Genomic DNA, 11,720 nt, shown 5'->3' on the forward strand with positions numbered 1-11,720 from the left:
TCCCTAAACTTTGGCCAGTGTGCAATGTGATCCTTGAACTTTAACCCAATGTGTAATGTAATCTCTAAACTTTTTTTGTTCAATGTCATCCCTGAACTATTGGTACATGTTAAAATTAGTTATTGAACTATATGAAATTCCATTAATTCAAATTCAGGGCTATATTGAATATGTATCGAAGTTTTGGGGACCTCACTGAACAAATTAAAAATTCAGGGACCGCATTGCACATTCGGCCAAAATTTAGGAACTGTTTGTGTCATTATCCCTAAGTAATTTATAGGCATTCATTACAATGTTAAAAAACTGTATTGATGCGTTCTGACCAAAACTCTTGATCCAAGAAAATAATTATATAAATTGTTACATTGTTAACGTAGAAAAGTGAACTAATCACAGTTTTCAGTAATTGTGAGTTATAGTAAATTGCAAAAAAAGTTTCTTCAGAACTAATCAATTTTGGTCGCAGGTAGCAATGGCCATTGGTTTGGTCCAAGCACAGCCTAATTTTTTCTTTTCTAAGAACAGTGACCCAATGGCGGTCGGGTCATTGTTTAAAAAAAAATTATGGTTGAACGGTCGCATTTTACACGACCATTTGCCCACATAATTCAACTCCTCCTCCTTTCATTTCACTTTCATCCATTTCTCCTTCTTTATCACTCTCTCACAACTTCTTAAAAAAGAACGATTTTTATATACGATATTTCCAATCTTCAAATTTGCAATGGATGCAAATTAGCAGCAGCACCCAACCCATTTCACATATGGCTCGCCAATTCCAAAGAATTTTTTTTGGCAAGGGTCCAATGTTTAGAAGGTTCATATCGTGAACCTCCCCAATGGCAAGAAGAAAGCCATTTGCACGGTATGTGCTGCGAACTTATCTATTAAATCTACTGATGGGACAGGTTACTTGAAAAGGCACCCTCCCAACACAAACATCATGTCGAAATGGTCAAGCCGGTGGAGCTCCTGCCTTTACTACAAGGAGCCATTGAGATTTGTATTTAGTGTTTCGTAGGTGCATGTGTTTGCATTTGTTTGGTACGATGTTTTCAGTCTAAGTCTAAGTCTTATATTCTGTCTTTTGTATTTTTTTTTGCATAATTATCCTTACTTGTTGACTTCCTTCGGAAAAAAACATGATCGAATAATTTATTAGTATTAACATTTTGTTTGTTTTTCCTTTCAATTAATTTTATTTTAAATTTGTTAAAAAAGTATAGAAAAAGAAATCAAAATGTCACAACATCAGCTGGCATGGCCAGTCATTATCACGAGTTATGCCTAACATGACGCAAAAAAGTGTCAAGCCTTCGTGAGCCGCCCTAACACTAGGGGTGATTGGTTCCCAGGTGGGTTCAGTTCTCAGGGGGGTTCAGTTCCACCTTGGAACCAAAAACAAAACCAAAAAGACCAGTTCCCAGTTTGTGGAACTGGGAACTGCCCACCTAGTCTTGGACCCACCGGGGAACTGAATCGACTAGTCTGGTTCGATTCCTGGGTAGGTCTAGGAATCGGCTGTGTCCTGGGAATCCGAAATGAAAATGAAAAGCAACATGGGATATACAACCATGACCAGTTTTAATTCACAGCACAATGAAGTGATTAAACATGCAAAGGTCTCCGAAAAATAGAGGAAAACTCACAACTCCCGTGACCAAGGAGGCATTGATGGTGAACTTGGGGTTGCTCTGGTAGTCCTTGTAGAGAAGATTTGCACCACCAACAACCTCAACAACATGCACACAAAATAAAAAGCTCAAACAATTGAACAAAACAACGGTCGAGAAAATCCCGCGAGACGCACTTGAACAGAGAAACAAGCTCGAGACAATCGATGATGAAGGTGATGGAGAAGTGACCGTTAGCTTTTTTGCCAATGTTGAAGTAGAGAGCGAGCCACAAGAGAGAGAGGCATGGGACTCGAGTGAAGAAACTAGAAAGGGGCAAATGGCAATTAGAGTTTTGAACTTGATGTCCCTACATGAGCGTTCTGTGTGAACGAGAGGAGAGTGAAGTGAATTAGGGTAGTCTACTTAGGGCGCGTTTGGCAACGTGTCAAATAGTGAAAATTTCTGTTCTTTTGTTCCCAGAATCAGTTTGGGAACAGAAATCCGTTTGTTAAAATTTTTGTGCCCGGGCACAATTTTGCAAAAAATTGATCCCAGAATCAGTTTTAGAACAGAATCAAGAAGCAAAAAAAAGTAGTTTCTTGATTCTGGAACAATTTTTCCAGAACTGATTCTTCTTGGTTTTCTTCTTTCTTTTTTATTTATTCTTCATCTTCTTCCCGGCCCACCGCCGGCGACCGGCCAGGGCCGGCGAGGGTGGCCCTCGTCGCCCCTGGCTATGGCGAGGTCAGCCTCGCCTTGGCCGGGTGAGGCTCGACCTCGTCGTGATCTGGCGAGGCCAACCTCGTCGTCGCCACCCCCCGCGACGGCGAGGTCGGCCTTGCTAGATCTGGGTGAGGTCGAGCCTCACCCGGCCAAGGCGAGGCCGACCTCGCCGTCGCCAAACCCCCCCCCATGGCCGGGCGAGGCTTGACCTCGCCAAGATCTGGCTAGGCCGACCTCGCCATCGCGACCGGCGAGGGCTACGACGGCGCCGGCGACCGGCCATGGCCAAGGAAAAAAAAGAAAGAAATATTAAAACATTCAAAATATTATTAATTAAAAGAAATTTTGTGTAGTTACTAAACGCATTTCTGTTTTTTTTTTCTATTCTAAGAATAGAAATTTTGAGCAGTTACCAAACGCCTTCAAATGCTTAGAAATTATTTCCGGGCACATAATAAAAAAGAATCATTTCTGACCAGAATCTGTTTCCGGGCACAGAATGGTTGCTATGCGCATCCTTAATGAAGTGAAGTGAATTAGGGCAAACTAGTTATTTAGGTTTTTATTTTTTTAATATAATAATTATATATATATGTCTGTTCCAGGTGGGTGAGTCCACACCCGGAACTAGAAATTGGATCGATATTCATCGGTTCTAATTTTTGGGAATCAAGAATTGCCTAGAACCAGCCTATTTGATGCGGTTTGGGTGATTTCTTTTGCTCATCCCTACCTAGTACGGTCATGGCCATTTTTATTCGTGGGAAAAATTGGAATTTCCGTGTATGAAATATCGACACTTGTGGAGGAAGTTTCGAAGGCCCTCCTTTGTAAGTCTTGCAGTTCAGATTCTATCCTACCAAAGCAAAAAAATGTTCACACTTGTTGCGCAAGTTTCATGGCCTTCCATCTGAAGGCTTGGAGAAAGTTAATTTTCTATCCTATCAAAATAAAAAAATTTCACTTTCTTTCTTTCTTGGCCTTTTCTGATTGGTCCGACACTTGTCGCACTCCCACTTCCAGATTCCACATCATTTAATAATCTTTCTGCCAATTATTTCAATCATTTGATAGTCGAACTTCACATCCATCAATTTGGGATCATCATCAATGAATATAAAAATTAGGGAAATACCCTGAATAACATAACACTATTTATTATTTATTACATCTCAATTAGTAGAAAATACAACCCGAAATAAAAAGAAAGCACGACTCTCAAGCTAAGAGACGTACAAATTATGAAACTACATATATTTCACTTCACTCCCAAAGCCACACTCACAATACCAACTACATCACAAGTAAAAAAACCCACGCGCTCACGCACGCTCCTTCCAAATCACGATCCACCATTGTCGTACGTTGTAGTAGAGATGTCTTCATAAATTGCCTCAGCCTGACCGGAATAATTTGCTGAGTTCCTGCATGGAGTTGTCATCAGAGAAATCAAAGAAGGACGACGGTCCTTCGTCTGCTCCTGCCTGTGGCTGATAGGTTGGAGTGTTGATGTAGTTTGATATACAGTCATCCAGTGTCTCCAATGGAGAGAGCGAATTCATTATCTCTTCCAGTGACGTCTGCATTCAAAACATATAGATTATATAAAACAACTCTCTTAAGTATTTTTGTTTTTATGTTACAGAAACAATCTTGAAAGTATGAAATGAATATAATTCCACAAATGTTGCCTATGTGATGGTGCGATCATTAGTAATTTGGCCATAGAAAACCAATGAGTGTCTGTGATTTTGTTATGCTCTATAGGACTTGGGACTACATCCGACCCTAAATAAGTTCTACAACATAAAGTATGTGTCTCTTACCTGGGGTTGAGCATCAGCAGCTACTTGGTGATCAGCAACTTCATTGTTGAGGGTGTTGCAGTAGCTCGGCAAGTCCCCTTCTTGATTCACAGGGGGGTTTGATACATCGCTAGTGCATGTGTAAGGGCTGCTTAAATAGCCTTCAGGGCCAATTGTTAGAGCGTGATCCATTGTCGTTTTCTTGTCTTTCTTGTACTTGATCCGACATGCTACATAAGGCAGCATCTGCATATATGTATGTTTGAGCGACATCAGTAATAGAGAAACAACCCATTACTAAAAAGCATGTCTCAAACATTATTTATAACCAATTGCGTTGTGCAAATGAACGAGAGCCAAAATGTTACCTCGCCTTCTTCGTGATTATCGCCCAAACACTTGGATTTTAGGTGATACTCGTGCATGACCCAGTTGGTCCTTTTGCCATCAGGCACGCGACCTTTGTAGAACACCAATGTCTTCTTGATTCCTATCTGCTCGTTGGTGTTCTCGCTCATGATGCGGCGTTCCTTCCCGGTCACTTTCCAGTAACCGGCTACTGTCGTCCGGTTGGAGCGCTTGCTGTTCAAGTATTTGCGCTTCATGCAGCAATAAAAAAACAGTTCCTTACTGTTGAACATGTGACCGGCAATGCCTGGCAAGTCCCAAGGTTCGTACTTGCATAAGTCAATCTCTTGGATTATGTTGTAGTAGAGTTCGTCGGGTTGTCCGAGAATCTTCGGTTTCAAGTAAAGAATCAGCAGCTCCTCATCAGTGGCATGGAACCTGAATCCTGGAGGGAGTAAATTCACGACTTCTGAGATTGTGTCTTCCATTTGGCTCCGCAACTGGTGCAAGCAGAGAGAAGAACAAGACCAAAGGACTAAGATTTTGTGTGGGGTTTGAAGAGCGGTAGGATTAACATTGGCCAAGGGCGGGGAATTTATAGGGTGGGATAGTGCCTTGACTCATTGACTGACATCACTCTGTATACCTTTTCTTTTTCTCTTTTTTATGTTCGCCTTCCTTCCCAGGTGAGTTTGTCTCGCTTGCTGGAGAAGTGCAAAACCACACTGTTCATGATGATTGGACCCCTCGTCCTATGTTTGAATATTTTTAAGAATGCTTTATGAAGTCGACTGCCGAACCCCATGCATGATCAAGAACGTTCATACGACGTGCCAAAGTCTAATCAGCCTCCTCTCTCTCGGCACGCATGAATCTTTCTTTCAACCCAGAAACCAAAACTAGGGTTTTATATATTGCATTAGTGGAGCATTTTTTTATTAGATAAGATGCATTTCTTATTGTAAGATTTTATGATTGTCTCTAATGATTAAAGATAATCAAGATTAGTAAGTGTCGATGTTCACTGCAGTATAGTCACAAAGTTTGTCGACTCCAACGAAGTTCAGGCATCCTAACATGCTTGTATGAACATATATTTGATTTTAAGGTATGATATATAGAAGTTTCTGAAATTTTATGTCGATGGTATTGTTTCATCAAACAGGAAATCTTATCCTACGGTCTAAGCTTCATCTTCTTTCGTTAAATTTGTTGGAAATGAAGAATGTGGCATACTTTAGTGATTTTTCTTTTGCTAAAGGCACACTTTAGTGATTGAGACTAGACGATTAGTGTCCTCACATGGAAATTATAAATATCAAAAACCTTTTGGACTTCTTGTTGAAATTCTAAGCCTTGTTCCCAAAGGGTAGCACTTTCTTCCCGGACCCACACGCGATGGAACTTCAGTTAGGTTATTCTTTTCCCCCACACGTTTCTTTATTCACTCCTTTTTCGCTTACTATATTGTTTACGAGTTTCTAAAACATATATTTATAAATAATTATAAAATTTGGTAGAATGAAATTCTGTGGTAGAGTGACATCATCTCGGCGCTTTCTTACCTCTCACTTCTCTTAACATTAATTAGACATGTTCGTTTAAATAATTAGAAAAAATTTAATCAACTCATTTCTTTTAATATAATATTTCTAGAACAATATAGAAACATCAAATTTGCCTTATGTGTCATTCTTGGAAAAACAACTTGCGTGTCCACTATTGAGGGTATTGTATTGAAGAAACGATTTGCTTCGTGGCTTCATATTAATGGGATAATTGTCTAAAAAGCCCAAAACATATTGTTGGTGGCTAATTTAATCTTAAACCTTTCAATTTTACTTATTTAGTCATAACCTTTTGACAATTTGCCAATTTAGTCATAAACCTTTTAACAATTTGTCAATATAGTCTTTTTGGCTAATTTTAGTGGAAATCGCTGATGTTAAGATCTAGTTAGTGCCAACCATTCTACATGGCATGATCGGTGTTGACATAGATGCTTCTTGTAATTTTTTTGAATATTTTCATTTTTGCCTTTTCTTTTTTTTTTTTTTTTTTCTTTTTTCCTTAATTGGATTTTTGGCTAGGTAAGGGGGTCGCGGCCCACGTCTGTTGGCCAGCAAGGGTCAAGACCCCCTCGCCCAGACCAAGTAAGGCTGTCATGGCCCTTGCATGTGGTCAGCTAGGGTTGCGATGTCCTTGCCTGGTTTGGGCGGGGGCCTCTGCACCCTTGCCCATGGTTGGTGGGAAATATGATTAAGGAAAGAAAAGAAAAAAGATAGTTTAAAAAAATTACAAAAATTGCCCATGTTAGCGCCAACTATGCCATGTAAGATGGCAAGTGTCCACGTGAGCAATTTTGCTTAAAATTGCTCGAAAGTACTAAATTGGCAAATCATCAAAAGGTTTATGATTAAATTAACAAAATTGAAAGGTTTATGACTGAAATGATTGCCGTAAATAGGTTTAGGATTTTTTGGACTATTTTCCCTTATATTAATACGAGATTCCTCAAATAGAAACTAAGCTCTGCGTATGATGGCAGTTCATATATGATTGCTACAGTGTGGAACAATTTATATTTTTATTTTTATTGCTAAGTAAACTTTCATTTGTTATGTTTCTCCTTTTCCATTTCTCTTTTAAATTCTCATAGAATTGCAAGTTTTAGGACTTATACTAAGTATAACTTTATATGTGCGCATGGCATTGATATAATAATTTAACTACAGTATTTAATTTAATTTTCAGAGTAATGATGAATAGATATTAAAAAACATTTTTATTACGCGGTCTTGCTCTCAAGTTTTATTAGAATCAATTTTGTAAGTAGAATAGCTTTAATCAGAGATGTTGTGGGTTTTTCGATTGAATGCAATCAGATTCATATCTCTGTAGAGAGTGGTACTTTTCTTTAACATATAGTCATTTTATCAAGGATGTTTGCCTTTGCAATCTGCCTTTAGTTGTTCATTGTTGAAAATATGTGTCGAGTTCCTAATTCAAGTGCGTTTCTTAATTTGAGTAGATTTCCTATTTGGGCGGTTACCTAATTTGAGTAGGTTTATTGTTTTGGATCCAATTTTTATTTATATAAGAAGTGGATATTTTCACGAAAAGTATCCAAGAGGTAACTTCTCATGAATTACACTTTGAAGCAATCCAAGAGTGTTAAAACCAATAAATATTGTGGTAAGATTTATGAATTCCTATGCGAGATTCAGAGATTGTTTCACGATAAATTATGTGGACTAAATACTGTTTGAGTTATTATGGGTAATTAGGGGCTAAAAACTTACTTTGAGTGTTTGAATGACTTGAGTATAGTTGTAATCTTCGTTGTATTGCTTGATTTATAGAGTAATTCCATGCTTCTCTTCCCATAGATGTAGGTTCTACTAACCGAACCACGTAAATCTATAGTGCGATTTATTTTCATGTTTTATTTATTTTATTGTTTTGATTGCTTGTTTCTTCGGCAATTGGTATTAGAGTCTAGCTTGATTGAGTTGAAGCAAATCGATGGTTATATAAGAAGGAAAAGTGAAAATCGACAAATTTGATGGGAATTATTTTTATTTTGGAAAATGCGGATTGATGATTGCCTTTATCAGAGAATTTTGTGCTTACCCATGTTTGGGAAAAAACTAGATTAAGTGGAACAAGCTGATCGGAAATTATTGGATAAATAGGCATTAGGTGTTATTCGGCCGACGTTGGCTTGTAATGCCACGTTTAATATCGTGAATGAGAAGTCCACCGTGTGTTTGATGAGCGCCCTATTGAACATGAATAAGAAGCCCTTTACGATCAATACAGTCTACTTGATGCATCGTCTATTTCATTTTAAGATGGATGAATGTGCATTGGTTGCTGATCATATTAACGTGCTTGTTAGTCAGTTGAGTTCGGTTAAGATTGACTTTTAAGATGATGCATGCGTTTTGATACTATTATCCTCATTTCCTAATGGTTGGAATGTTAATGTTACTGTTGTTAGTATTTCCTATAGGTCAGGAAAATTAACGTTAAATGATGTTCGCAATTTGATTTAGAATAGAGTTTTGCTGTTTTAGTAGGTTAAGGTAGAGGAAGAACTGGTATTCATGTTAATGTGAATTTGAACAATTGGAGTTAGTTTAGGACCGGTGGTGTTGTCTAGTTGTGGCAATGTGGGGTATCTTAAAAGGGATTGTTTCAAATTGAAGAATGAGAAGGGTAAAGGAATTATAGCTAAATCTACTAATGACTTTGTGGCTGCAGCTAACTATAATTTGGATAGTGTTGATTATGTCTTATTTGTCACTAAGAATTTGTCGCTTGATGGATGTATTATTATGGATTTTGGTTGTTCGTTTCACGTGACATCAAATAATAATCAGCTTACTACTTATCAATACATGGATAATAGTGGTAAAGTGCAATTGAGGAACAACGCTGAGTGCGATGTTATGGGTGTTGGCAATGTCAAAATTAGAATACATGATGGTATCGTGAGGAGTGAGGCACATTCCAGAGTTGAGGAAGAATTTGATTTCTTTGAGTGCCATGGATGCAGCTAGGTGTTGATATACTTTAGAAGGTAGAGTTATGAAAGTCGATCGAGATACTAGTGATAACGAGAAGAATCAAGCACAGTGGCCTGTGCAAGCTTCAAGGTGAGAGAGTGATGGATTTATTGTAGAGACGCAGAATGCGTCTATTTGGGAGGTTGAATTGTGGTATATATATTTGTGGCACATAAGTGAGAGAAGCTTGGAGATTTTAAGTGAAAAGAATCTGCCGAACTATGTGGCTGAAGAGCTCTATGCAGGTGCTTGAACAACAGACGAAACAAGAACCACCACTCCGCCTCCTTTGACCTCACAAGTGAGCATGCTACAGACACATGGAGGTCAGTGAGCTTAGGTTAGTGCGGTGTTGAAAATTAATGCCAACTAGGAGAACCATCAAATTGTTTTTGGATAATCATTTTTTTTTCTTTGCACTAGACGATATTACACGAGCCATTTCGAAGTAAGAAAACAAAGCAGCCGCAAAAGGGGTCCCTGGAATACTGCAGGGGTCAACTTCATATCCAAGAATTTGTCATCTCAAGTAATAATTGTCAAGTTCCTCGTCGGTGAGGGGTGAAACGAGTAATATTGTTTATAAAAAATACGAATGGGAACGAGGCAGGACATTCTCGAGTCTTGAGAACTCGACTCTCAAACACAATTTTTAGTAACTTGTTGGTAGCTGAACTGAAGCAGAGTGACCCTCAAAGCACTAGTTTGAGCTTTTAGATGGTGTTTTCGGATGCCATACCAAAAGCATTGACTTGACTTTGACTTATCGGTGTCTTTATGCAGTCCTTCCCTTGCTTCAGAAGAGAGCTTTTTGTAAAGTGAAAAATAGAGAAATGTTGACAAGATAGGTGAGATCGACAACTTTGTCAACGAGCAGGAGTTCGAGTGGCCAGAATTGAATTTCCAATTGCTTGATTACATGTGATTAACTGAACTTCTTATCCTCGTTATTTGTATCTGTTACGCTCGGACCACAAGAAGTCATCTTTCATTTTTCAGATCCAAGAATATTCTTGCAACTGTTAATTTCACATTGGGATCGGGCTCAATATTGTAATTTCCGAACATAAAGGCGCAAAAGAGTTGAAACCATTTTGAAACGGAAAAGAACTTAGTCATCAAGAGCCATCCAGCAACAGTTGCATCTAAAGGAATGTTGCATATGAACCACAGATCTGTTGTGGTTATCTCAAGCGCAGTTCAAGTTTATCAAAAGCCCAACATACTTTTACAGTTTTTCTTTTCTTTGAAACAAATCAAGAGGTCCAAAGATGAAAAAAAGCAGCATTTCCAAACGGAATGTTTGACTAATCTTTCTGGGCAGGGCTGGGGCAAAAAAGGCAGAAAGAATGAGAAATATTGATTGGTAATTCGGGGGTTGATATAACATCTCAAGTTTCATCTGCTCCCAGTTGAAATTTGCAATCTTCTTTAGAATTTCGTAACTTATAGTATTGTGCAAGGTAGATCCAATTCAACCTCGGAGGTACCGCCACAAGAACACAAAACAGAAACCCTCCTAGAAAAGCAGAGATCTGAAAACTCACTCCACGCGAATGGGAGAATGCAAGTCCAGAAAGAGAAAGATCCAAGCTGATTTTAACCTGCAATCGCTACAACTCTCACCGAGACCAAGGCAAAGAAAAAATGGATTTGGATCTTGGAGAATACGACCCATGAAGGACTCGCCAATCATTACTTGTGATTTCAAGAAGAAATGGCGTTGACATAACAAAAATCCCAAGTAAGATTGACGAGTGATTCAGGGATCATATTGGGTCGTAATGAATCTCGAACAAGCAAAAGATGCAAGCAAAAAGATGAAGTCTTGATCTAGACGGGTGGGCTGCTTGATGCGCATCCGCCACTGTTGTTGATGGATCATATTTGTTTGAGTCTTTAGTGTTAAGGTTTGGTACGGTGTTTTTACTTATTAGGTTGTAATTATATTATAAGATATATTTGTCTAAGTCTGAATCTTATGTACTGTCTTGTGTTTTTTTTTTTGCACAATTATTCCTACCTGTTGACTTCCTATGAAAAAAAAATACATGATGTAGGAATGATTTATTACATGATTTACGAATGATTTATTACTATCGACATTTTCTTTGTTTTACCATTAATAAATTACATTTCAAATTATTAAAAAAAATTTTAAAAAAAGAAACCAAAATATTGCAAATTGGGCTAGCACAGCTAGCCTTTATCACGGGTCGTGCCTAGCACGACGCATAAAAGTGTTAGGCCTTCACGGGCCGTTCTGGCACGATCGTGGCCAAGTGGAAAATTTTAATCTATAATTGGACTTTTCATGTATGAAATATCCACGCTTGTGGAGGAAGTTTCAAAGGCCATCCTTTGGAAGTTTTGTGAGTTTAGATTCTATCCTATCAAAGTCAAAATATTCACACTTGCTGCGCAAGTTGCAGGGCCTTCCTTCGGAAGGTTTGGAGAAAGTTAATTTTCTATCCTATCATAGTCAAAAGATCTCACTTTCTTCTTTCTTGGCCTTTTCTGATTGGTCCGACACTTGTCGCACTCCCGCTTCAAAATTCCACAGCATTTAGTAATCGTTCCACCAATTACATCAATCATTTGACAGTCCAACTTCACGTCCACCAATTTGGGATCATCATCAATGAGGATACAAA

General features: G+C 38.4%; 1 protein-coding gene across 1 annotated transcript; it reads right to left on the reverse strand.

Annotated features, from left to right (window-relative positions):
* Positions 1 to 3,455: 3,455 nt before the first annotated feature.
* Positions 3,456 to 5,069, reverse strand: LOC115679711 (NAC domain-containing protein 83-like). The gene is made up of 3 exons (XM_056307376.1): positions 4,516 to 5,069; positions 4,169 to 4,393; positions 3,456 to 3,922 (listed from the first exon to the last, which is right to left on the reverse strand). The coding sequence occupies exons 1-3, from the start codon at positions 4,981 to 4,983 to the stop codon at positions 3,737 to 3,739; spliced, it is 879 nt and encodes a 292-aa protein (XP_056163351.1). The 5' UTR covers positions 4,984 to 5,069; the 3' UTR covers positions 3,456 to 3,736.
* Positions 5,070 to 11,720: the final 6,651 nt, after the last annotated feature.

This window comes from Syzygium oleosum, unplaced genomic scaffold (assembly GCF_021117445.2).
Source record: "Syzygium oleosum isolate NSW1041296 unplaced genomic scaffold, Sole_v2.1 Sole_v2.52, whole genome shotgun sequence".
In the NCBI taxonomy this organism is placed as follows: domain Eukaryota; kingdom Viridiplantae; phylum Streptophyta; class Magnoliopsida; order Myrtales; family Myrtaceae; genus Syzygium; species Syzygium oleosum.